This window comes from Cyanistes caeruleus, chromosome 1 (assembly GCF_971803275.1).
Source record: "Cyanistes caeruleus chromosome 1, bCyaCae1.hap1.1, whole genome shotgun sequence".
In the NCBI taxonomy this organism is placed as follows: Eukaryota; Metazoa; Chordata; class Aves; order Passeriformes; family Paridae; genus Cyanistes; species Cyanistes caeruleus.
In genome coordinates this window covers 131,414,360-131,441,439 of record NC_141701.1, presented here as the reverse complement: position 1 = coordinate 131,441,439, position 27,080 = coordinate 131,414,360, and the positions used below count along the sequence as shown (strand labels likewise).

Here is a 27,080-nt window from a genome sequence, read left to right as displayed (position 1 = left end):
ACTGTAGCCTCTCCTGCAGCATTCCACAGACGGACTAACTAACTAATTATAGATTCATCAGGTCGTCGAGTGTAATCTTTTCTCAGGCCACGAAGGTCCTTCAGGGAGAAAGGTTCACCAGTGCCTTCTGATTTTGTGTCAGTTGCTGGTCTTGAGGGTCCTTCCCCCGCATCACTATTATCATCATCTACTGGCCGATCGGTTTTGGTTTTGAATTTCATGCTTCTCGTGGCAGGAGCAACAGACACTGGCTTAGGCTCACTGTCTGGTTTGGCTGCTGGCTTAGGCTCACTGTCTGGTTTAGCCTGAGTCACTGGGGTAGCTGCTGATTTATCTGCCTGCCCTACAGTATTTAGCACCGTGCGATAAGCATACGCTAGGGCTCAGCTTATTGCAATGATATTTTTCTTTTTAGAATCATCACAGCAATTCTCTTCCAGATATTTCCCTACTTCATCTGGGTTCTGAATTTGTTCACGTGAAAATTCTCAGGCTGGGGGATCAGAAAATTCCTTCAGAGTTCGGCCAATTCTCTCTCACTCTCTACACTACTCAGGATTTCCCACATCTGAGTCTACTTCTGGGGCAGGGGTCTCATTGGCTCTTCTGGATATCTCAGCCCTCATCTTATAGAAGCTGCAGACTATATAGAGGAAGCTTAACAGCTGAGCCAGCTGTACTACCAGGAAAGTGGTATCCTTAACACTCAGGGGAAACTGGGTATTCTCAAAGAGGGACATAACAGATTCAAAGGAGAAGAAGGAAAGAAAAGGCTGAAACGCCTCATCCCCTGGTCTTCTTTTAACAAACTGGGTGCAATTACCAATAAACTCTCAAAATGTGCTACTAGGACTGGGAGGCAGGGTCGGGCGAAGAAACCATGAGCCAAACATACCTGACAGAAACTTCAGTAGTTCTATAAACTTACTATAAATCAGTATCACCGAGCCCAGCACAATAACCATTCTAATTCGTTCCTCTCTACTGTGAAAGAGGGCAAAGACAGGTATTAAAACCTCAAAAACTTTTAGGGACCAGGTCTACATGAAGGCCTCTACTCCAAGAGACATTATGTATCCAAACAACATGACTACAGACTGCTTTATCTTAATACAGAATAAATACAACCAACAATCAGTACAGGTTTTTCCACTTTCTCTTGCCCCACGTTGGGCGCCAAAAACTGTATTTGTCCTAGTTTAGGGCAAATCAGGAAGGAAAACTCCAAATGGGGATTTCCACAGGGAAATGCCCCTCCCCACCAACGGGTCCGGGAAAAGGGAAAAAAAAAAAAAAAAAAAAATTCCGTGGAGAGAAGTGGAAAAAGCTGTTTATTTAACAGAAAATTGAGTAATATTAAATAATAAAATTATTAAATAATAAAACCTCTTGCTGTTCGATGGGATGGTAAGTCTAGGAAGAAAGGTCTTTTTTCATGTGGTGCAGCTCGGCTCGCTCAGGTTCTTATCAGTCTCTCTGGCGCTGGAAAAGTGCCGAGGCCCAGGCCCCGGTGGGCCACAGGCGTGAGCTCTCGGGGTTTGGCTGGGTGTTCAGTCCAGAGCAGGCTTGCACAGATCCAAGAAAATTGAAAAAAACAAGGGTCCAGGGAACTCCTCTGCCTCAGCTAGCTAAAACTAACTAAAAGTCAGAGAGAAGCTCTGTCCCGCTGTCTGTCTGTGCTGCAGACACCACAGTCCAGGAGCGGGGTGCGTGGGAGTGATGTTTTCTTTAACACACTGCGCGTTTCTTCTTTCCCCTCTCTTGCTTTCAAAGACAGTCTTAAAGGTGCAGGACTTAATATATAACATAAACTAGACGATTGGGGATACCAGTATCATAAAGTCACCCCAGGACAGTAGGTTGGAATTTAATAGACACATTTAGGAGTACTATGTACATAACTCAGTAGAATGAAGAGTTGTGCCAAAATTTATTTCACCATTCACCCTCATCACAAACAAAGTTTGTAAATCAAACAAAATTATATTCTTAGGCTGAAAGGGAACTTCCTCCCATAAAGGAAGCAAATCAAACTAATCCACAGAGTTTCACACCTCCCCAACTATCCAGCCAAATCATCCTGTCTTCCAGAATTCATGCAATTCTGTGTCTTGCAGCCAAGGCAAAGCCCTATAGCCAGAGCTCTTCCAAGCATGCCTTAGTTCAGAGCTGGGCCAGCTGTAGTTTGGCGGCAAAGTCACTTCATTCCCGAATTCCCACAAGCATGGCCTGCAAACCTTGCCTATTTCACAAAGCATTGTCCAGCACTGCAACACACCGCCCAGGGTGGTGGTGGACTCTAGTCCTGGAGGAGTTCAAAAACCGACGTGGCACTTGGTGGCATCTAGTAGACATGGTGGTGTTCACTCAAAGCTTGGACTCGATGATCTCAGAGGTTTTTCCCAACCTTAATGATTCTGCGATTCTATGATTCTAATTATTTCAAACTCCTCTAAACGCTACAGCCAGGGAAGTTCTAACAAGCTAGATGCCAACGCTCTAAGAAAGGAAAGACCTGCTAACAATTAAAGGCAATTGTACAGACAATCGTAGAGACGCTTGGAGAGCCGCGGGGCTCCCTCGAGGTTCCGCCGCCTCAGGCGCAGCCGCCTCAGGCGCGGCTCCCGCCGCCCGCTTCCGCCGGGGCGCGCGCCCCCGGAGAGCGCCCCCCGCCCACGGGAGCGCCGCCAGGCGGCGCCGGCGCCGCGCCCCGCGCGCGCTGATTGGCTGGCGGCGCCGGCGCTCTGCGGCGCTGTGGCCGCCCGGCTGCCGGGAGCGGGGGGGCCGAGCCGCCCCCGCCGCGGGGTCCCCGCGCATCCCCGCCCGACCCGCCGCTGCCTCGGGCGCTCCGGGACCGGGCAGCGGGAGGAGGAGCGGGGAAAGCACGGGGGCCTCCTCATCCGCTTCCTTCTCGTCCGCGTGCGGCGGCAGGCGCAGCATCCTGGAGAGCGGGAGGCCGGGAACAAAGGCTCCGCGCCAGCCCCGGCGGCTCCACCTGCCCTGCCCAGCGGAGATGGCGTCCCTCGGCTTAGGGGGGCTCAACGTCTCCGCCCGGAGGAAGAGCGTCCCGTCCCGCAACGCCGCGGTGGAGAGGCGGAATTTGATCACCGTGTGCAGGTGAGCCCCGGGCCTGCCCCGCCCGCGGGGACCGTCCCCCCTCGCTCCCGCCGCAGCCCGCGGGGCCCGTCCCGGCCCCGCTCCGCACAGGTCGGTCGGGGCAGGAGCGCGGGTCGCGGCCCCGCCGCAGCCCTGTCCGGAGGAGGGAGGCCGGTGCCGGCCCCCGCGGGGGTAGGGCAGCCTCCTCCATCCATCCTGACTCAGCTCCTGTGGGAGCGTTCGCGGGAAGGTGTCCGGGCGGCGGGCGAAGGGCAGGGGCTCACCGGGCAGTGCCGCTGCTGCGGAGCGTCGAATGGCCCCTTGTGAAGCGGGGGACTGAGAGGTTCCTTCTCGGCACCATGCTTGCGTTCTCGGGCGAAAGGCGGTGCGGGAGCAAGGCAGGGCAGGATGAGCGCTCGGCAGCGCTGGACTCGAGCGGGAACAGCTGGTGTAGCTGCCCTTGCATTGACGCGGCCCGGCCGCGGGTCGGGTTCGGAGTTAATTCGGAGTTAATGATGAGGTTTAGAGTTCATGGGATGGGTCCGGGGGAAGAGGTTCGAGCCGCCCTGGAGGCCGCGGACCGTCTGCTTCTGCGAGCGCGCCGGTGCCGCAGGAGCATCCCGAAGAGGCTGCGCTCCGGGATATTTTTATCTACGAAATCTAGATCAGGAGATCTGCAGTACTAAAGCTACTGTATTCAAATTTCTTTCTTTTTTTTTTTTTTTTTTTAAGCGTCTAAGTGCTGAGCTTATGCAAGCTTAACAACAGGTCCTATGACGTTCCATTTAAGCGTTTCCTCTGCTGTCACTGTGGTATTCATGCAGCATTTCCAGGTGTGCAGTAGTGATCTGTAACGTCATGGCAAACTTTTAAATATGTGGATATGCTGGTAGCAATGGCTCCGTTTGGTCGTTTGTTTAAAATGCTTAATTTTGAAGTTATTTAAGTAGTTTGAATATTATCTGGGAAAGGTCTTCAACAGATTCATAAGGGTTATGATATAATTGTAGTTCTTGCAAATCTTACTGAAGTGCCAGGACAGCTATTAGATAATTTTGTTCCATCACCACTTAATGCTGCAGCAGGATTTTTAAAAACCCATAGAACCTTCTCTTTTCCGCTCTCATTTTTTTTCTTTTATAGTATACTGTTAGTAGGTTTTACAAAGTGCTACTGTATCATTCATCTCATGAATTTGCTTCCGTATTCCTTCAAGTCGTAGTGTCTGAGCAGCATCATTTCTATTCTGTATTTTCCTGGACTTCTATGCTTATCTCTGCTCCTACCTGTAAAAAAGATACACAACAACAACAAAAAAATTTAAAGTTTTTTTATCAAACCTGCTGAAGCAGCTTAAATAATAGAAATAGAAGTTTTCAATTTCACTGTTGTTACAGCGATGGAGATATTTCTAATCTGTGTGCTCAGGAAAACACGAGTTTTATCAAGTAATGACACAATTGTACAGGATTTAAACAGTTCTTTTGAAAGGAATATATTGAATTCTACAGAATTTGTTATGTTTTTCTGCCTCCCACTTGAGAAGAACTCTTCTGTACTCTGTGCTGTTACATTGTTTTTTTGCTTTATTTGATGCCCTTGTCCTGAAGTTGAAATGATGGTGTAATGTGTTTAAAAACGCTTAGAAATGTGAGGGAATTCAGTTAAACACATAAAAATCAAAGAGCTACTGCTGAAACTGCTTAAGATAGTGTATTTTTATTATTTTCAGTAAAGTGACTTACTTTTGCTTTATCTTCACAAAACCTGAAGTTCTCAGTTTGTGAATACACATTAAAATTTGGAAAGGATGTTGAGGAAAAAGGATTTGTATTATTATGATGTATGTACATTTATATATATTTTTATTTTGCCAATATAAGAGTAAATATTTAAAATATTTTTGTGTTTTACTGTGGTTACTATGCATTTTCTATTTTAGGAAAGTGTTATTTGTTAGTAATAGCCAACTTAGTGTTGAAAACAGTAAATTAATAGTCCTTTCCAATCAGAATTCTTTGAAAATAAGAAATTGTTCTGATAAAAAATAGTTCAATTCAATCAAATTTGTATGGTATGGCCTGCTCCCCAGTGAAGGGGAAAGATCACTAGGAAGATACTCTTCTGAGTTACCATCTATTAGCAGTCTCTGATAATTTAATTAATTGTTTTTGTCAAAACTCCAGTTTAGCATATTTTTCCTTAATAGTTATACCAGCCTTTAGGGTTTTCATCTTTTCTTAGAGTGATGATACCTAACTCCTCCTGCAGATGTGGATAGTTTCTTATATTTACAGTTTTGGAAGGAACTGTTTTTTTCCACTGAAATGTTGAGTGTTACTGTAGCCATGGAAAGTGACATTAGATACTTAAGTTCCATAAACCAATCACTTGTGAAAATGCATGGCTGTGTTTTTGTAACTGCACAGCCATGATTTAAATTGGAATAATTCTTAGGACTTTTTTTTTGTTTGAGTACATAATGTATGTTCTAAGCTTAGTCTCTCTCCTTACCTGTTTTCCCTTAAGTTTGGTCCCTTCCATTTTCCAGTAAGTGGCACTGAGATTTTTTACTAGTTATAGATTGTCCAACTTGTTTTAATCTAGTCTTCAGTAGGATTCATAGATCAAAGATCCATATACAGAACAACTGAGACAGGCCTTGGAAGTGGTGTTTGTAGCTTAAATGCAGAATGTTAGCACAGAGTTCAACAACTATTAGGAAATATGTTTTTAGAACAGTAGTTTTGCTAATGCACGTAAAACCTGTTGCAGTGATGTTGAGCCTTAGCTGAACTGTCTGGTTTCATGACCAGGCCATGTTTAGTATAAGACATATTGTATCGTAATCTTAGGGATTTTTCTGTAGTAATAGTTTGAATTCTTTAAAATAGTATTTTAATGACACTTTCCAAACTGCAAGCTAAATAATCATGACAAAATCCTTTCATTCATTTGAAAACTTAAAAGGAAATGCAGAATCTGACATGGCAAAGGAACAGATTCATACAGCAGTCTAAATTCCTGCTTTTTTCTTTTAGTTAGAGGCTTGTTGCTGTTTTGGGAATAAGCCTATAGATATGGAATGTATCCACAAAAGTTTTGGTTTTGGTTTGGAGTTATTCAAGAAACTTGGGATACCTTCTTACACATCTTGCAAAACAGTGGAAGAAGCTACCCTAAAAAGATTGGTTTATGTCTTTCTTATTCAATAATGTCTCCATCTTACATAATTCAGAAGGTCTGTTTAAGGTTGGAGAATGCTACTATTTCTACATCTTTCTGGCTCAAGCAAGAGTAGATTTGTGACAGACAAAAATGTGTAATAATCCAAAAACATCCGAGTTCATGAAGGTCATTTAGAAACACTATTACTGGAATCTCTTCGATAGCAGTTACTGTATTAAAAAAACCCAGCAAAAGTTGGAGAGTAAAAGTTATTGCAGTAACACAATGGGAAATTTTGGATAAAATACATTTTTAAAAAAAAAAGTCTTGAAGCAACAGGTATTATAGCAACAGAAGCTACATTACTCAGCTGCTCTTACAGTCCACTTAGAAGTTAACCCCTGATGTGTAAGCAGACTGTTGCTCCGGAGTGCAGTGCTGCTGTGGCAGCCCAGTGGAGAAGAGATGGAGTGAGGTGGTGCTTGGGCTCTTTTCCCAAGTAGCAAGTGACAGGACAAGAGGAAAAAGCTTCAATTTGCACCAGGGAGGTTTAGATTGGGTATTCAGAGAAATTTCTCTGGGGAAGGGGTGGGCGGGTACTGGAACAGAATGCCCAGGGAAATGGTAGGATCACCATTCCCAGAAGTGTTCCAAAAAAGTGTGGATGTGGCACTTGAGGACATGGTTTAGTGGTGGACTTGGCATTGTTAACGGTTGGACTTCATGAATCATCAAGGTGTTTTCCAGCTTCAGAGATTCTGTGAAGATGGGAGCAATACAGGGAACCAAGGAAGCAGCTCTAGCTATTTTTTTTTTTCTTCACAGCTCTCGTATACTTTAGACCTGACCTTTTTGTTTCTTGACTTTCAGTCTCCATGTGGCTCCACATAACTGTGCAAGACCATGGACTTTCTGGTCTGGGGCCCATACACTGGAAACAACTTCAGTGGCTGAGGAGAATTGCTAACTTAGTGCTTACAGTGTAACTGCTTTTCAAAGGCATAACTTCTTTATAACCTTAATCCTTTTTCCAATATACATGGTAAACATGGTAAAGTGTGAATATCTAATATGCAAAATGTGCTCATGACTTTTAACTTGCACTTAAATATATGTTTGCCTCTTTGTAGTATTTGGAGGAAAAAAGATAACACACAAGTACTTGCCAAAGAGGTTTTTGTTTTAAATCTCAAGAAAATATTTCTAGTGAATCAAATTCTGCTTAGTAGTGCTGTTATCTTCCTGGTCTATGGAATTAAGTACATCCTTGCCCTCCCTGTAAATTCTCCTAAAAGCAATTTAACAAAACTTGACTACAAAGGTTTAGGGTTTTGGTGAAAGGGAAGAATAGACAGATGAAAATTAATATTTTTGATATTATGGCAGTAATACGGGCACTTAAAAAGAACACCATTTTGATGATGAGTTCTTAGACTGTCTTTTAAAACCAGACCCTAGGTATATTAAAAAAAAATTGTTTCCTGAAATATTAGGTATTTTTTTCTTCAGTTGAGTTGCAGAATGCTTTAAAATTAAAAAAAACCAAAACTTATCTCTGATTTTTAGAAGTGTTTGTAAAATTGCTCTTAAGTGTTTCTTCTCGAATACAGCTCCATTTCTAATTAGGTATTCCATACAGTGTTAATTAGTGCACTCTCAAGTATGACATTGAATACAGGAAAAATAGACATAGCTTTATATTGTACTCTGCTTGATTTTGCAGTTTATGGATGATCATATCTCTGAGTTTTAAGATGATATTCCTGTATTCAGGGCAGTAAATCACACTGCTAACTCACTGTCTATCTTGTGTATGGATCTGTGAGTGATATGCTGCACCATATCTTTTTCAGACCTGCATGGCGTGGGAGGACTTGTCTTGTTACAGTTAATATTAGCTTAGTCATGGCATTGCTATAGGCATTTGTTTTTCAAAATGAAGGGGTTTTTTTTAATCAAAAATTTCTCAGCTCTCATGTAGCTTTGAGGAAGCAATAAGTTCTGCCATTAGAGGAGTCAATAGCAGTTAACTGGTGGGCATGCATGTCTCTCACTCAAAATTGGTTAAAAATGTGGAGGAGTTCAAAACTGACTCATAATTTGGCACTGCAGGAGAAGCTTCCTCCTCCACCCTAATTCACTCCTAATTCCTGTTCTGCAAAAAAACACAACAATAGAAGCCTGCAGGAAAGGTAAAATAGTGAGTCTTTATTCAGAAGTTTACTGAGTAAAACAAAATTGAGTGGATACTCTTGAGCTATGTGTCAATTCAGTTTGAGCATATTAGTTTTGTTCATCAGAAGGCTGTGATGACTCCACTAAGGAAGCAGTTACTTATGTACTACAGAGCATTTCAAAGTAGAGCCAGTGTAAGGAGCTTCATTCCTACCCATGCCTATAATGCTGTGCTGCTTCTTCAGTCATGCCATAGAAGTACTGATGTTGAGATGCTGTGAAGCATATTTTTAATGAATGTAGCCATATTTAAGAGTCATTTCTCCTCTCCTTTCCAGTACTAGAAAATCTAGAACAGTTCATAGTGAGCACCATAAAAAGTAGAACTGGCAAAACTGAGGAAGCCAGTGCTCTCTCAAGTGTAGGATCTGGGAAGAGCAGGCAGTGAGAACATCCCGAGTTGACAGTGTTGATATTTGGGTGTTGTGAAAATTACCTTCTCAGGCTGTTGCATGGCTCTTTTAATACAAATAAGATTGTTGCAAAAAAACATAATCAATACTTCAGATTTAATACTTTTGAATTTGAGAATATGTGAAATTTGTCTTGAAACTGAAAAATGGAAGAACAAGTTGCAGAAAGGAAAATAAAAAATGGATGATGATTAAGATCAGGAAGGCTAAAGAAAAATAATTTTTTGTCACATTTGTTGGAGTTTAAACTATCCTCTGAATAAGAATAAAAGTTTGTGTAAATGTAGGTGTAGCTAAGCACAGCAAACTGGACAGTTGGCTAGTTACATCTTATCTGCTCTGTACAGTGACTTGATTCAGCCTTTCCAATTTTAGGTGTTAGATCACTGAAATTGAAAACTTTTCTAGCATAATAATGAAGTAATATAGTGCTGAATAAGGATTACCCCATTCACAGGGAAATCAGCCTAAGTGAATGCAGAGTTAAGAATGCATAAAAATTCATTGTTTTATAATAGGTCTAGATTATTTTTGCATTAAGATGAAATTAGAGTATTCTCATAATAGGATAAAGTTTATATTTCTGATTATTGGACATAGATTTTGGGAATAAAAGGAGCACTGACAAAATGTCAAGCAAAAAATGGTAATGATTAGGATTACAAAGAGAAACCGATGTTGGATGCTTTTGAGTGCTTGTTTTTCTACAACATCATTATAGTACTTTAGAGAAGAGAAAAATAATTAGCTCATTTTTATGTGAAAGGAGTGGGGATTTTTGCTTTCTTTCCGTTTTTAAGGCTTTATGCCTGAGACCAACAATGACAATTGCACTTCCACGGTATATTGGAATGTTTTGTGTGTTCCTGTTGCTCTGACTGAACTTGAAATCATCAAGGTGGATTCTGGTTCCTTGCTCTTTAGGTTTATACAATCTACAGCCCTGCTATAGAGGACCACTAATAATTCATATAATTTATTATTGTCCTGTATTTTTGCTCTAGGTTTTCAGTCAAGACTCTGATTGACCGTTCCTGTTTTGAAACTATTGATGATACTTCCCCTGAATTTAATAATTTTGCAGCTATTCTGGAACAGATTCTTAGTCATCGACTGAAAGGTATGTTAATTAACTTCCTTACTGGTAATGATTTTGCCATGAGCATTTGTTTATACAAAACCAATGTGCATCTGTACAAACTCTTTGATGCTGAATGAAAGCATTTGCTTTCTTTGTGTGTCTGGCCTATTGCTGTTACCTTCCTTATTTTCTGCGTTACTGTGTAAAAGTGAAAGCAAGTATTACTGTGAAACGTGTTTCCAATGATCTTGTTGGAAGCCTTCTGGGCTGGTAATTAAGCAAGTGAATGTTGCCATGGTGCTGAGCTCTGTCTGCTTTTCTGCTTTATGATAAGACTGTGTTCTAGGAGCCTAAAAGACAATTATGTTATCTGCATCAGTAGGAGCTAAAGAGCGAATCTGGTGCTGCTCTCATGTCTTTCTCCCTTCCTTGGTTTTGTTGCCTTCTTTTCCAGATACTGTTTTTAGGTCCTTTCATTCTATTTCCCCACCCCTTTAGTGAAGCTGGTTTTTCTGCTGGAATGTCCTGGATTAGATTGCTTTTGAGAAAGGTCAGTTGTTGGTTTTCTTCTTGTATCAAGTCAGGTGTTCTAATTCCAGATAATGTCTGTTTGCATTTTCCAATTGTTCTAGAGGAAGCTGCTTTGCTCAGAGAACAGAGTGTGCTTGAGCAGTAACAGTTACTAGAAGAGAACTTTGGAAGCGTCTTCTAGTTTCTTAGTTCTGTGTACAGTTTCTGAAATGATTAGAGGATTATGAAGAACATCATAATCATCTAAATATAGATGTCTAATATGACAATCTACTCATTTTCATACTTTTTAATATTCATAACCAAGCTTTGTGAACAATACTGTGTGTAGGCTGACATTTGAGTAGCACAATTACTACCTGCTGTGGTTCTGTCAGAGAAGGAAAAAAATGGTGCACAGTATGGTAGAAAGAGGGTTTGTCACATTGTGACAAAGATTTTTTGAGTGATTATGGGTACTTAGCAGCTTGACTCTGCAGGGAAATTGTTCTCTTTTCTCCTTCTCCTCCAGCTTCAGCAATATTTGTGCAAAAGTAATTTTAATTTTTTTTGTCAACATTCTTTTGCTTCACAGTCTTTTATTCAGGACAGGCAGTACAGAGAAGAAGCCTTGACAGGCTGGCAAATGGAATTTGCAAGTAAAAAATCATTTCAAGCGAGAAATGGAGAAATTCAAATAGCTAAATTTTTGTTTCTGTCTACCCCTTGTAATTGCTAGTATTGTTTTCTAAGTTTGCAGTTAAAATTACAGAAAAGGAGGGAACTTGTGGATTGTGTTGCAAACAGAATGTTTTGGTAATAAGCTAGTTGACTGAATGTAATTTTTAAAAAAAATTAAATAATGAAAGGGAAATTGAGATAAGAAATGTACCTTTGTACACTTCAAATTTTAAGAGGGTATGTATTCTGCACCATGGGGCTTGAAAGAAATTGTATTTTATTGATGGAATTGCCTGATATATTCTGAATGCTTACTTTGTGTCAGTAGGAATAGACTAAAAGCAGACTGGTGATTGCAGTGGGTTGTATAGTGTTTTGAACCTGGCAGAACGTATTTGATCTGTTTATCTGTGGTAAGATAAATAGCTTGATTGTATAAAAGTTGTCAGGATATTCGCATGGCAGTGTAGTTAAACGGATGATCCAGATTTGAGAGTCTGAGTACACAGAATTTTACTTTCTTAAGGCCATGGCAACAGTTCTTAATCTTCAGCTTCTTTTGGAAGTACTGGGTGAGGAAGGAAGAATAAAAAAAAAGTACTTACTTTATGTTATAATGTATAAAGTTTACTTTTATTAGAAAACAGATTACTCATGACATTGTCCGGTTGTAATGAAAATCTCCATGATGTTTCTTAAACTCAGTGTAGTTTGCTACCAATTTTTATTCTCTCCCTACTGCCCAACTTTGACTCTGTGCTTACCTTTCCTGGCTGTGGCCTTCACAGGGTCCCTTAGTGAGCCAGACCAAGAAGTCAGACAGAAAACTGATTGCTTTCCCCACAAATGCACTTTTTTAGCCCAGTTGCTTATATTCTTAACAATATTTTACATACTGGTATTTTCTTAGTAGTAAAATGAGATTGGCAGAAACAAGCCAACTCACACAACAGAGGTCTATAAATGCTGCTTGAATATATGCATCTGTTGATGTGATACAGAAGACCTGGCACATATGGCACCAAAATAGTTCCAAAAAAAGGTAACATAATATGCTATGGCACTACCTTACAGCTACATGTGCTGGCAATAAGTATCAGTCTGGAATAGGCCACTGTTGACAGTAAAAGCAATCTGAATTGCCCTAAGGATGAGAGAGCTTGAGCAAGCCATATTAGCTGTTAAAGGGATTGCCTTAAGCTGTTCAAAGTGGAGAGCTATTTCCCTGTACTGTGTAACACTACATGGGCAGTATACCTGGTACTTCCTGCAAGTGCTGGGTGCATTGAGAATGTGGAGTAGACCAAAGATAGTAATGAGGAGGATATAAGGCATGTGTCCTTCATGGCATTGAAGTAAACTGTGCAGCATCCCTGCTGGGAAGATATGATACTACTGGACAGGACTGGACAAGTTGAAAATCTTGAAAAGGGAAGAGAGAAGTAACAGAAAAAAAGATGAGTGACTAATTACTCTTGTATTTCTTCTCAGGAATAAGCTTTTTCAAGGTTTTACAATACAGCAGAGATTAAGTGTTACTTTGAGGGGGATACAGAGACAATGTATTTGAAGGTCCAAATAAGACCTGTAGTCTTGAAAGGGATTTTACAAATTAGTGTACAAAGGTATGTGTGTTTGATAATCTTTAAAGCAAGGTGAATCATTTCAGGAGCCATTTTTTTCTCATATAGTTGTTTGGAATTTTTCTGTTCTTGACCATTCTGTGCTGTGGAGATGAAGCAGTATCTTGCAGTCATCTGTGTGGTTTCTTGTTTTCATTTCTGGCCACATATTTTTCAGGTGTATTTCCTGCAAGCATCTTTTTTATCAGATCAGCTAAGTATGTATGCGTAGTACAGAAATTGTAGGACATCAAAAGTGTTCAGCAACAGTACTTGGGATTTGATCTCAGGTATATCCAAGCTGATTTAAAACCTGAAGTAATTTCAAAGTGTTGTGTGCTTTATCTTTACTATATAACTAGGTTGTGTTATTTTCTGCCTTTTCTATCACGTTACATTAGTGTTAAGTGAATTAGTAGTGAAAAACGTGAATGACTACTGTAGATTTCTATGGCCATCATCTCAAAGTTATCTCTGAAAACTAGTCTACTGGATGTATTTACTGACTTACTGTGTTTTCAGTGTAATAACCTCTGTGCAGCAAAAATGTTTAATATCCAAAGCGCTAGCCAGTATGTGTGTTTAGAAATAGTGCCTGGTGTCGGTGTGTAAATGTATCTAGTGCATCTTGCTTGTGACTTGTGTAATTTTTGCATATCATGGTTACTGTGAGCACACTTGTCATCTGTATGCTTACTTGCATTTTCCACCATGAGGACACAAAAAATATGCTGTACCATGCTATTTTGACACTTTCACATCTTTGTGTGCCTATTTTCCTTTATGTTTAGAAGGCACTATAAACATGTCAAGAGCCTCTCCTGGGGTTGTTCATGGAAGCTGCTTTTGTCTATCCAATCTATGTGACTCCTAAATTTTGGGAATTCTTTGAGTAAGTAAAATGCAGCTTGTAGTGCTCTTTGTTCTGAGAGAAACAGAAGTCTGCTGGATTAAATAATTAAGATAATTAAGGAGTGAAAAACGTAGGTTAAGGATATGAGAACTAAAGGTACTACTGTCATGAAAAATACAAAATAAACATACAGATGTGGTAGCCCTTTATTTGGTACAATAATGTTGTTAGCAGGATAGCTTTTTTTACTAGATTTAGTATCTATACACATAGAGTGACCCATTATTCTTTTTGACTAAGAAGAAACAAGAGAGCTCTTGTGTCATTTATGGTTTAGTTTATTCTTCTTGTATAGAGAAAAAGTGTAAATGAATTTATAGTTGTCTTGGAGGACTGAGTTGATGAACTACTCTAAGTATTCAATAACCCATTTTGTAGGCTTGAAATAAGAGTAGGTATCAGAAATTCCTCAAAGATCACACCAGTTAATTAGCAAAAAGTTGGACTAAAACTTTTTATTGGATAGAAAAATTTGTTGCAAACTAAATAATATAGGGAAATCTGGAGAAAACATGTCTGTACCTTGGAGCATCTTATCATTACTTCTTTGCAACTGTTGAGCTTTGTAAATTAAATTAGACTGTGATTGAATAGAGACCAAACTGTTTAATCTTATTTGTGAAAAATTTCTTGGGCATGAAAAAGATCTCTGATAACTGTGGATGTTTGTATCTAGTTGTCGGAACAGAAATGGTTGTTGATACAAGTAGGTGTGCAGCAGTATGCAAAAATATGGTGAAAGCAAAAAAAAAAAAAATCACAATATTACTTCTATTTGCTTTGTAGTTCTGTAGACAGGAATAGAATTTATTTGTACGATGTTTAATATTACACATGCAGCTTCCATGCATACCTAACAATTTTGTTCGGCTGACAAAACCAGCATAATTTCTGTTAGAATAGCTGTCAGCTTCTACATCTTCAGATGACACATGAACTTGACAGCAAAGACCACATGCTCTTTGTTCTCTGCACCTCCTGAGAAACTTCCTCTTTCCTTAAGAAGTACTTTGACAGAATGACAGTCCTATATTAAAACTAGTTCTCAATTTTATTAAGATCTTTAAAAATTTAGATATGATTTTGAAATCATAGAACAGCCCAGATTGGAAGGGTCCTTGAAGAACCATCTGGCCCAATTTTTGGGGATGGGAGTCTAGATGAGAATATCTGGAACCCTGTCCAATCACATCTTGAAAACCTCCAGCGATGGAAACTTTGCCACATCACTGGGGATGTTGTCACAGTGAATTTTGGTTCTTTCTGTAAAAAATTTTGTTTCTTGGGATAAAACTTCTCACAGTGCAACTTGTATGTGTTGCTTTTTGTCTTCTGTGTGGCTCCTTGTAAAGAGGGAGCCTTCACCCTCTTTAAGGACTGGAAAACGGTGATGAGTTCCCCCACTGAGCCTTCTCTGCCCTAGAGAAAAAAAAAATCTAATACCTTCGGTCTTTCCTCATGAGATGGGTTCAACAGCACTTTAAACATTTTTGTGACATTCCTTTGGTCTCTCCAATCTGATCCTGCGATTGAATTATAGAGACCAGGACTGGACACAGTACTGCAGGCAAAGCCTGACAAGCACTGAGCAGTTGGAGCTGTTTAATTTCTCATTCTTGAGACTTTTCATGGCTGTGTGCATTGACTGCTTTGACGGACAAATAAAATTTCACATGCTGAAAGCTTTTAAAACTCTAGTAAATCTATAGTTTAATATCTTTTTTAGTGTTTCTTAAAATACATTCTCAATTAGTCTTTTCCAGCATTTTTCTGTGAATAGATAGGTTGAGAAAGTTTTTCTTCAGATTATATTAATTATGAGATTGTGGGCAGGGTTTGCAGTTGTAGGGACAGAATTGTGAAATATAGGAGACCTTGGTTCACAAAAGGTGCTGAGCTTGCTGTGAGTTTCAAGTGAAGAAAATTCCTGCTGAAGTCTGAAATCCTTTGTACCCTCTCACAGAGCTGAAATGAGATGGGAGCCCACTGTAATATCACTGTATGTTGAATTATGGCCAGCTGGCTTTCTTAATCAGTGTAAACCAAGTAAGTGCTGTGTGCTACTATGGATTTCTGTTGTAAAGTTATTTCCTGTGTTAAATGACCATGTCTTTTTCAGGTGTTCAATTGTAAAAGGAATTGCCTTGCATTAGCAGAGAAAACTGGAGTGAAACTGTTTTTTGCTAAATATATTCTGCCCTTAAGATAGTTTGAAAAAAGCCACAAAAGTTAATATATAATATTGCCTCTATTAGTTGGAACTGGAATTGCTGATATGGAGTCATCTTTACACCCTAGCTGCATTTACTTTCGTAGGTACAATTCCTAGGGCAGAAATATTTTTGGTTTGGTGAAGAATTTAAAAAATATCTGTAGCTTTTGTGTTGTTAAAATGCTGTAGAATTTTTCTTGTGTTCCTCTAAACTTGGCATTTCAACAAAAATAGTAAGTTTGTAAAAGCACTTAGCTTATGAAATTTCTTTTATTTTAACCCTTAGCTGAGCAGATCTAAAGCTACCGTTACTGCAGCACCTTGGTATGCTATTTTTCTTTAGCGTATTGGGTATTATATATTTATTCTTCCTGCTTGTGCATTTTTGTATTTTTAAAAGGCTTTCATCATACTTTGAATTTAATAAATGTATCTGTGGTGAAGGAAGGAGATGGACCACAAAGTCAAGTGACATACACCCTCTAGGGGAAGAAGAACCTCCCACTTGAATTTATTCAGCTCATAGGGGACAGATATTTGACACTACTTTGGCTATGCTTGAAGCTAAGTCTAGTCATGTCAAATAAAAATGCATATTTTGGATTTTATTTTCAGTATGTGTAATTTGCAGTATCACTTTCATATATTCTTTTTCTTGAAATCTGAGCTTTCTGCAGGAAAAGAGTTAGAAGTCTTTCTCATACACTAGTAAAACTTCCTAAGTTCAATTCAAGACTTGAGATAAGATAAATTTAGCTTAAAAATAAAATCTCATTTTATATGGGGACAAGGTTTTGCATATAGCAATGCTAGCAGTCACCAGAGGGCAATATTAACCTTACGTGTTCCATACCTGTTTGCAGGTATGTCCAAGGTGAGAACAGTGTGCTGTTCACTCTGAAAAATAGGGTTGAACTGTTGTACTGCTGCTGAAATTTATGTGGAGATGTTGCAAGTGCTGTGTAGTTTTGCCTTTCATTTTCTAAGTGCAATACATTGCAAACTGGAAGAAATGTCAAGCATTTTGGTTGTAGTTCCAGAAGGGGTAATAATCTGCTCAATTATTTTTGTTCAGCTTCTGAGGGAATGTTCTGTGTATATTCTAAAGAAATTGCAACAGAAAAACTTTTTTGCTTATGCATCAGCTTCTCTTCAAATGAAAGTACATTTTGAAAAATTCCAGTCTGCTTTTAAAATAAAGATAACACTACCACAGCAAAGTGGTATTTTATATTTTTATTTATATAGTTGTTTTTAAGAACAAAACTCTCTACTTGAGTGTATTAGTGAAATGTATATGCTACCTTTAGAAATAGCATACATACTTCTTGCCTCATATTTTTAAGTCACAACTTTGTGCTCTGTTGTGATTGAAGTGTTCTGTGAAGGACTTTTGAGTATTATTTTAGCACAAGAAGAAATAACCCAAGAAAATGCACATAAATACACAAAGTCCTAAACTTCTCTTTGTGCATTGCTTCCAAACCAGGTTGAGCTTCATAAGGCAACTTTTTTTACATCTGTGAGTCAGTTTTCAGTAGGAATTCATGGACTTGTTTGTATGAAATCCTTTCAGTAAATGCAGCATATTGGGGAATATTTAATTACATTTATCTCCAAAAAGCAGAGAGGGAGGTTCATAAATCTTTATATATCTTGTATTTTGATTTAAGGTCAGATCACCTGGTTCGGCTATGAAAGTCCTCGTAGTTTCTGGGACTACATTCGCGTAGCTTGCCGAAAAGTCTCTCACAATTGCATCTGCAGTATTGAGAACATGGAGAATGTCGGTTCTTCTAGAGCTAAGGTAGGGAACAGAAAGGCTAAAGTGACTTTTTCATTGCATTTCTGTGACATTTCTCTACCTGTAAAAAGAAAAAAATAGTACTTAGCTTACTCTATACATTTTTTCGTTGTTTGAATTTTTTTTTATGCGCCTAGTAAATATTTGCTTTTAAAAAGCCCCACTTTTGAATTGGAATGTGTTTCCTTTAAGATTTCTTAGTCAGTAGAAAAAATTCTCTATTCAATGATTGTGTTATATTATAAAATGATTGTCCTCATATTTTTTTACTTTACATAAGTTTTTGAAAACACAGCATTTTAAGGGAAATTGAGTTCTTGTGGACATGCCAAAGAAATATTAAAACTGTAGAAATTGAGTGATTTTTTTTCTTTTCCCTTCTAATCATTTTGTTTCGTGTAGAATATATGCGCTGATAGGATAGGTGTGATCAGCTCTTAAGATTTATTTTAAAAGTATTTCTGAATTCTGAGATTTTAATAGCTGTGCATATTTAAATTCAGTAGATAATAAGACACACGGCTATTTTCTGAAATATTCTTATAAATAAATTAAAACTTTCTATTACTCTGTGGACTACTTCATGCCCAATAGTAGACAGAGAACCTAATTTGTGCAGTGGGTGTGGAGAACAGTGTTTAATTTTTTAGGGGATTACTTTGATTGTCTGGATATGAAAAGATGGAGAGCATGTTGACACAAATACCGATCATGTGCATCAGTTTGACTGGTGGTCCAAATAAGTGTCCTCCTTAGCCTGAAAGCTGTCAGCAAGGGTTTGCCAGTGCTAGTTGTCTCTGCTTTCACTGGAGGTGCATAGGCTTTGGTCCTCAGCTAAGCAGTATCATCACTTTCATGGTTTCAGTCATGTGCTAAATAAATGCAATATAAAGGCAGCTATCAGGTGAATGTCCTTTTAATTTCAGTACACTCTATGTTTTGTTTTTTTTTTGCTGTGCTGTTGGTGTTTATGAAAGCAATTTTATCCAGTATTTCATAGAATCTTGGAATGGTTTGGGTTGGAAAGGATCTTGAAGACCATCTAGTTCCAATTACCCTGCTGTGGGCAGGGACATCTTTCCACTCTCTTTTAGCTTGAAGCTGCTCCCCCTTGTCCTGTCACTACATGCTTTTGTAGAAAGTCTTTCTCCTGCTTTCTTGTAGGCTCCCTAGAAGGCCACAATTAGGTCATGCTGAAGTAGGATTATAATCTGCTACTGGTTCTGGTAGAATGTCTGTATTGATGTTCAGCTAGATGTCAATAAGCACTGAATATATAAAGCGTAAAGACAATCTTACTATGTACATAAATGTTCCTGTGGTCTACCAGAAATGTTCCTAATGTTCTCAAAAACACAGTCATAACTGTGGCAGCCATTGAAATGTCTCCCTCTTGTAAGCTACAATCCTGTGCACTAGACCTGCAAACACAGGACAGCGTGCTGTCCTAAGGGTTATTTTTTAAAGTTACTCCTGTTGTTTATGGAACTGTTTGAGTGAAGTTTTGCTTTTGGACTCTACAAGATTTGGGCCTCTTGGATTTGATTTCATGTCTGTATTTTATATGCACCTTCTCTAATAATGTTGTTACTGAGAGGAAAAAATATTGCACAACTAATTTTTTTATGTAAATCCCTCAAATATTTGAAAGAACAAAGAGAATCTCTTTGAGGACAAGTTACTGCCAATTTACTGTGGAAACAACTGGATGCTTCCAATACTATTGATTTTAAAATGTAAAGCTTTCTGCCCTGATCTGCTGCCTCTCACATACATGAATTTTTCAAAAGGCTGGAGCTTATAATTAAAGAAAAAATCCATCCACTCTCTCAAAATTTTGGATAACTTTATTTCACAGTATACTTTGTGTACTTGTAAGAATGCATTTTTTATTTTCATTATTGCTATAATGAAGTACATCCTAGCAACTGCTTCTGTTTAATGCTAGTTTTGTTAATCAGTCATTTAGTCAGGTAAACCAGTGGTATTAGTATTCAGATTGTAAAACTGTTTCTTTCTGTAATGCTTGAATATTTGATACCTGTTTTGTCTTGCAGGGTCGAGCATGGATAAGAGTAGCACTTATGGAAAAACATTTGTCTGAATACATTTCCACAGCTCTGAGAGACTTCAAAACAACCAGGTCTACAAGAATTTGATTTTTGCAATATTTTAGTAAATGTTGTTGAAGTGAGGGATTTATATTTGGAAATGAATGGTTCACTTGATTTGTATAGTAAAGAATGTCATTAATGAATGGCCTGTAACCTAATGAATGATGTCTAGAGTTGGTATGGGTTTGGTTTTAGTATGGATAAAACTGCAAAATTGGAAATCTTTTCATGACTTAAAAAATGTGGAAATAAGCCTGGAATTCTTGAAAAGTCAGAAGCAAAGAAAACCTCTATAAAGTAGGAACTAAATCTGAAATAGTGGTGTAATAAGGATAGATGTAGTATTCCTTTCAAAATTGGTAGAAAGACTAAGGACTCAGTAAAAAAAAAAAAAATTAATAGTAACTTTTTCTGAAGAAAAAAAGAAAAGAATTCCAGGAACATCTTGAAAACTGTAGAGTAGTAGAATTAATGATCAGGCATGGCTAATATTTTTGCCATGATTAGAAAAATCTGTAACAGATTTTTGTTTTAACTTCTAGTGATAAAAACAGGGACGAGAATATGCTCTATGATAAAGAATACTCTGGCAGTTTTGGACTGGTTTTAGATAATGTAATTATTGGATGATATTTAATCTCATAACAAGTATGTCTTACAGATTTTAGATTAAATTATCTGAATATAAGTGGATCTGTAACCATGTACTTTATGTTGAGCTCTGAAACTTTAGACATAATGAATGGGCTATTAAAACAGTAAGAATTTTCTCTGTAAGGATTTCTGTTCATTTAGAGTATAGTTTGTTTTAATACTATTTGTCCAAAGATCTCCATATATTTTGTCAGCTGACTTTTAAAACACAACTCAGTAAACATCCCATTTCATTGCAGTTTCAAAACCTGTTGTCTTATTTTACCCAGATTTGTTTGCATTTATAGTAGACAAGAAGCACATAAAACAAAGAAAATCTGGAAAAAAATTGCTCATGCTGCTTCAAACTCATGGATTTTTCCTCAAATTCTCATGGATTTTTAAGGAGGAGATGAGGAAGAGTAGGGTCACAAATTATGTCGTTAAGTAGTACATTCTTTGTCCCTGTTTTGGTAGTGTAGTTTGTTAGTGGATAGCACTATTATTATTTGATTAGCAGTTTCAAATTCATTTATTTGAACATGTTAATGTTTAATATATTTGAATGTTCTTTCAGTGGTATAGCTTTTGGAAACAACTTCTCTTGCATTCCAAACATAGTAAGTGCAAAGTTTCTTTTGAAGTAATATTTTAAAATACATCTAATGGAAATAAAAATTACATTTTCAGGTTTTGGTTGTATGGATTTCAAAGTCGCAAATGACAATATGGACATATTTTCTTTTCCCATGTGGGATTTCAGATAACTAATAACTGACTTGATTTTTTGGGTGATGCTTTGCATCATTTTTTTAGCATTTTAAATAACACATTTTACTTTATGCATATTTAATAATTATTTGTATAAACTTTGAATTTCTTATGTTACACATGTATGTAGCATACGAGATTATCTATCATGCTGATAGCTCTTTTTAAACCTCACTAGTGTGTTTAGGTGCCTGGAGTTAGTTCAATGAAGCATCACATTCTTAGTGCTGTATGTGCATATTACACTTGGAAGAGGGGTTGGATTAAGCACAGGCGCAGAATTATTTTTCTAATGAATTGGTCAGACTCTTAAATTATAGCAGACTGTTGTGTTGTGAGATGTCAAGTGTTTAGCACTGAATGAAGATTTGTGGGTTTTCCAAGTTGATTTGGCTGGATTGCTGCAGCTGTCTTTAACACTGGCGCTGCCAGGCTAACTTCTGCATCTCACCATTGAAGGTGTGCCCTGTCCTTTTTGTGTGATTTCTTCCTAGGCACTATTTTACAAGAACTCAGTGCAGATTGGTGCCTGGCAGTGATTTTAAAAATGCCAGTGAAATAGCTGGTAAGATCTGCATGTACTGGAGGCACTGCTGTTCACAAATAAGTCACTGTGCTGAATCACACTGTGCAGTTCCTCTAGCTCAGTGCTCTGGCTCAACCAGCTTAGCATCCCAGTGCCTTTCCTGAAGTAAGAGTACAGAGATGAGTTTGTACTTCCTAGCCTTACTATCAGGACTATAATTTCTGTCTTCTGAGATGAAGTCTTACAGATTTCTTCCTTCTACTGAGAACATCTGAGATCTTAGACAGCTCATCTCGTTATAGCAAATGGAAGTCTGTTAGAAAGCTGCGAAAGTGGGACTTTTCACAGCATGCATTATAACACAATTCAATTTCTGGAGCTGTGCCTCAAAACATGTCTTTTCTGGATGTTCACCATCTCTGAACCATCCAGAAGCTTTCATGCAATTCTTAAAACAGATGGAGTTTTGCTAGGGCAGTCTGAAATATAGGTTGTATTCAGTAATCTGGCACCTTCTTGCACTCATTTGCTGCTAGAATGTAAAGGTGAACTGCACATCTCGGTTCTTAGTAAGTGACATTTCAACCTTGCCTTTGGTACTGAGCACCTCTTGGTTTTCCTCTTACCACATGTAATTCTCTGGTGAATTCTGGTGACCTTCCAGCAAGCATCTCCCCAGTATGCAATATTTTAAGAAAAGGTAAACTACCTGAAAAACAGCTGATTTATAAAAATATTTTTTTAAAAAAGATCAGCTATTAAGGATGAAAATTGAATATTAAACCCTAAAAGAACCTGCAAGTACAATTGTGACAGAGAACTTTTCATGTGACGGAATAATTATTTATTTATGTACATGACACAAATTCTTCCTTTTAGAGGTAAAGTATACCATACTTTCATAATTTTTTTTGCATTTTATGCATCCTGTTCTGCTAGTTCATAGGACTAATACTGAAAATTATTTTTGCTTATATCTAAATTTTCTGTGCTATAAGATTGTGTTTTGTGCTATGCAGTCTGATAGTTTGCTTTATTTGAAATGAAATATGAATGACTCTGGGGTTCATGAATTGTTTTTATTTAAACTGGATTTCTTGAGTTTTCTGTTAAATATGAAAAATAGCTGAATTAATTTCTTTTTTGTTGAAGGAGGTTTTATGACGATGGAGCAATTGTTCTTGGTGAAGAAGCAAATATGCTTGCTGGTATGCTGTTGGGACTCAATGCAATTGATTTCAGGTACTGTATTTGCACACTTCATAACAAAATGCACAGGAAAAGTATTTATAAATCAATGTATTATGGAAAACATTCTTAAATTCCTGTGGTAGTTCGAGAGACAAAACTTGAGGCAAAGAGGAGGGCAAGAGAGAGATCTTGAATGGGTCTTCTAGATAAGAACCGAGTTATGCTTTTATATAACTGCATGATTATGGGGTAGTTTTTTCAGGTATCAAAATCCTAAAAGGAATTAGAAATCTAATTGCAGAAGAAAATTCAAAACTATTAAATGAAGCTTATAGGCATGACATCTCTTAAAGTTGCAAGGAAACTGTGGTTAAGTACTTGATTATGTCCTGGTACTTGAGGACAGCATTGTAATTGCATATGTAGAAAGTCACCTTTAACTTTATCACTTCCAAATTTGAAAACTGTGACCTACAAATGACTGCTTAATATCAATTTGTGTTAAAATTACCTGCAGCTGAACTGCTTACATTAATTGACCTTTGCAATTTCTAGCCAGGTTTTTGTAGGCTTTCCTATATGATTAATTCTGTGTTTTTGAGGTAACAAAGGTGCAAGTACACTCTAGATAATAAAAAAAAAAACAACATGGTATGTCAATATACATATATCTATTTTAAAAAACCCATCAGCAGTATAGTTATAGTACCTATAAGAAGACAGAACCTGGCTGGTACAAGACCTTGTTAATATGCCTGGTTGGGTCAATTTAGCCTCAGGCAGAGCCACTGGCAGAGAGTTTCATAACCCAGCACAAGGCAAAGGAGTTCAATAATGCTGTTCCTCATTCTTCTGTCAGTTCACTATTAGTATTTACCTTGCAGTAGCATTAATGCTTGTCACTAACCAGTATAGGAGGTAAACTGCCAGAAAACAGAATAGTAGCCTTGCTGGATGCATTGAGTGATTGACCACTGCCAAAAGGCCCTTCAGTGATTTACTGCTGTTTATGTACCTATGTGCCAGGCTTGTTAGACCCATCTATGAGCCAGCTTAAATTGTTGCAGAATGAAAAAACATCCCCAGTAAGAGGTCCAGATAGTTCTTTAGATGTTAGCTAGTTTGGTTCACAGAAGCATCTTATTAGTGGCAGAGATTATGGGAGAATAATGCTTAGAGAACGAGCAAATAAGGAATGAGCAGAACATTTCCAGTGGTAAAGAGTATTTAGTTCAGCTGGCTGTGGAACTGCAGCTCGGTGGGGAAAAGAAAAAAAAAGAAAACAGCCTAAAAATGCAGGTCTTGATGGCTGCTGAACCATCATGGAGTCAGGTAAGTGCCAATACTATTTTAAGAAGGGGAATATTATGTTTGCATTTAAAAAAAAAAAAAAAGGAAAAATGGGTTAGGGAGAGGTTGAAAACACAGGATAGCTTCTTTTTCCGGCATTGTGTCATTAGATTGGCTTAACTACATCCACCAAATATGTTCTGGAAGAACAGAAGTATGCTGCAGGATGGTAAGAGTGCTAGCCTTGTGTACAGCAAAATTCAAATCTTACCACATTTTATTAATTTAATAATATGAAATTTAACTGCTTCTGTGTTAGCCCTGTACTTGGAAGGGCTACAGCTGTATGTGAATAAGTATTGCAAGATTAGGTCTGCAGTATGTAAATCCTCTCATAAATAGTCATCAATTTACTGTGTTTGTCTCTCAAAAGCCTTAGTGGTACATACTAGGGTATGAGAGCTTAGTTCTATGGCTGTACTTGTTCTTTCTTTGTCCTCTGATTCCTAATATAAAGCAACCTGTTAATGGTATTCAGACTACTGCTTGGCTCTTGAAGACACATTTTGTGCAGCTTTTAAGAGTCTTAAGAATTTTCTGTGCAAAATGGCAGCTTAGTACTGCAGGAGCATTTTTATTGTGCTGCATATCACAGAATGTTTCAGGTTGGGAGGGACCACAGGCAGGGTTATCCCAGAGCACATGGCACAGGATTGTGTCCAGATGGTTCTTGAATATCTCCAGTGAGGGACTCTACAACCTATCTGGACAGTCTGTTCCAGTGCTTGGTCACCTGCACATAAAGAAGTTCTTCTTCATATTCAGGTGGAATTTTCTGTGCAAAGTTTCTGCCCTTTGACTCTTGTCCTACTGCTTGGCACCACTGAGCAGAGCCTTCATAGTACTGTGATTTCAATGGCTGAGAAGCCATAGCCATTCCTTGCATGTTACATATGATTTTTTTTTTCAAGTCAGTGTCTCTTATAAATGTTGGCTAGCATATCTTATGTGGAACTGTAAATACGAGTTTGGGCTGGAGATGAGCTTGTGTGAGAACATAATCTGATTTTTTTTTCTCCCCTCAGCAGTATGGAATTAGGTAATTGTGATCTTGGAGGGGTGCTTTTTTGCTTTCTTTGTTCTCTTTTTTTTGGGGGGGAAAAAACAACAACCCTTTAGATGTACTTCCCAAATACCACTTAAATTACTACATTGTCAGAAATGGCACTTTGCAATTCAATTAGCAAAAGCTATGACTTACTAGAATCTGTTTATCAATAACAGAGGTAGGAGGAATGAGGAATATGAGCCTTGTGGAAGTATGATCATTTTGTCACTTCTGTGATAATTAAACATGAAATCAATAATTTATTTCTAGTAAAAAAAAATAATACAGTGTAAATGAAAGCTTTATAAAGCTACAGCCATTTAGGGACATTTTCCAAAAGTTAGGTTCAGTAATGTACCTCAGCTTCCTGAACCTCATTACCTCTAAGTGTCTGAAAGGAGAAAGACCCTGAAATATTTTTGAGAAAATTACTTTTTACTTAGTAGAGTGGTTATATAAGCACTCTGCAAACTCTTTAAATAATGTTGAATGTGGAAAATTCCAAGCTTGTCCATAATTCTTCTGTTTCTGCTGTTTCAGTTAGCTTTCCTGTTATTCTCTTGCCATCTCTCTGTATTATTAAGAATAAAAGCGAATGTTTAAAAATTAGGGTTTATAGCACCAAAAAATGAAGTTTCAGGTTGGTAATATTCAACTGTCACTGTCATTTAATTTTCTTGTAATAAACTTACTCTTTTTGCTCTGTTTTATCAGTTTTTGTCTGAAGGGCGAGGGGTTGGATGGAAGCTATCCAGCTGTCATAGATTATACACCGTACTTGAAGTTCACCCAAAGGTACTTTTTAGCTTTACTCTGCTTTTTAAAATTTTATTTCATTGGCAAAATTTTACTTTGTGTTTGGCCTCTTATTTTTCATTTCATATGCAAAATGATACTTATCTCTTAGTACAAACCCGTACACTCAGCTACCTTGCTCTTTCAGACTGCTGGAATTGTTACATGACTCATGAAATGTGAGTCATGCTAATTTTGTTTCGTTGATTCAGAATAACAGTTCAGTGGGAAATAAATGCTGCATCTCCTTTGATGATCACCAGACCAAAATGTCCTTTTTCTTAGGCCTTTTCTATATAGCCATAAAATTAAGAAGTAGTTATTTTGTAAATAAAAATTATATATACCCTGATAAATGTAAGATACGACGTAGGCAGTATAAGTACATAAACATAACATTAGCACATAAAAGAAAGTCGTGACCAATGGCTATGTAAACTGACTTTTTAGCTCCATTTTGCTCCTCTGATCAGCCTTATGATTAATAATAAAAAGAATTCTCACTATCTAATAAATCAAGTAGCAATTTGACATCACCAAAAAGCATGGAAATTAATGATATGTTTTCTGTTATTAGGTTTACCAAAATGAGAGAAGCAGTTAGGCGTGGTCTTGAAGATGTACAACTGAGCATGAAACATCCTATTTACAGTCCTGAAGTTCTTACTAGTTTACATGTTAGTGACACAAAAATTGTGATTCAGTTTATATCATGGCAGGACTGTGGGGTTATGGAAATCACTACTTTAAAAAAACTTAGCAAACTCTGTTAGTGTAGGGGGAAATACAGTTGTAAGGGAAGATTTTCAAATGGGTACTGGGATAAATCAGAATCACAGAATTGTTAGGGATGGAAGGCACTTTTGGAAATCATCCAGTCCAAGACCCTGCCAAGATAGGGTCACCTGGAGCAGGAA

At 38.0% G+C, this 27,080-nt stretch overlaps 1 protein-coding gene across 3 annotated transcripts in view; it reads left to right on the top strand.

The window, feature by feature from the left end:
• The first annotated feature begins 2,776 nt into the window (after nucleotides 1-2,776).
• Nucleotides 2,777-27,080, top strand: part of RUNDC3B (RUN domain containing 3B) — a 50,898-nt gene continuing 26,594 nt past the window's right edge. For 2 of the 3 annotated variants that reach the window (XM_086858569.1, XM_086858575.1), the window contains exons 1-6: nucleotides 2,784-3,117; nucleotides 9,917-10,032; nucleotides 17,605-17,738; nucleotides 19,793-19,878; nucleotides 22,932-23,021; nucleotides 26,083-26,163. In XM_086858569.1, coding sequence (XP_086714695.1) covers nucleotides 3,014-3,117; nucleotides 9,917-10,032; nucleotides 17,605-17,738; nucleotides 19,793-19,878; nucleotides 22,932-23,021; nucleotides 26,083-26,163 — 611 coding nt within the window. In that variant the 5' untranslated portion in view covers nucleotides 2,784-3,013. Of the gene's footprint in view, nucleotides 3,118-9,916; nucleotides 10,033-17,604; nucleotides 17,739-19,792; nucleotides 19,879-22,931; nucleotides 23,022-26,082; nucleotides 26,164-27,080 lie in introns of all 3 variants that reach the window. The other variant, XM_086858582.1, reaches the window with a different exon arrangement.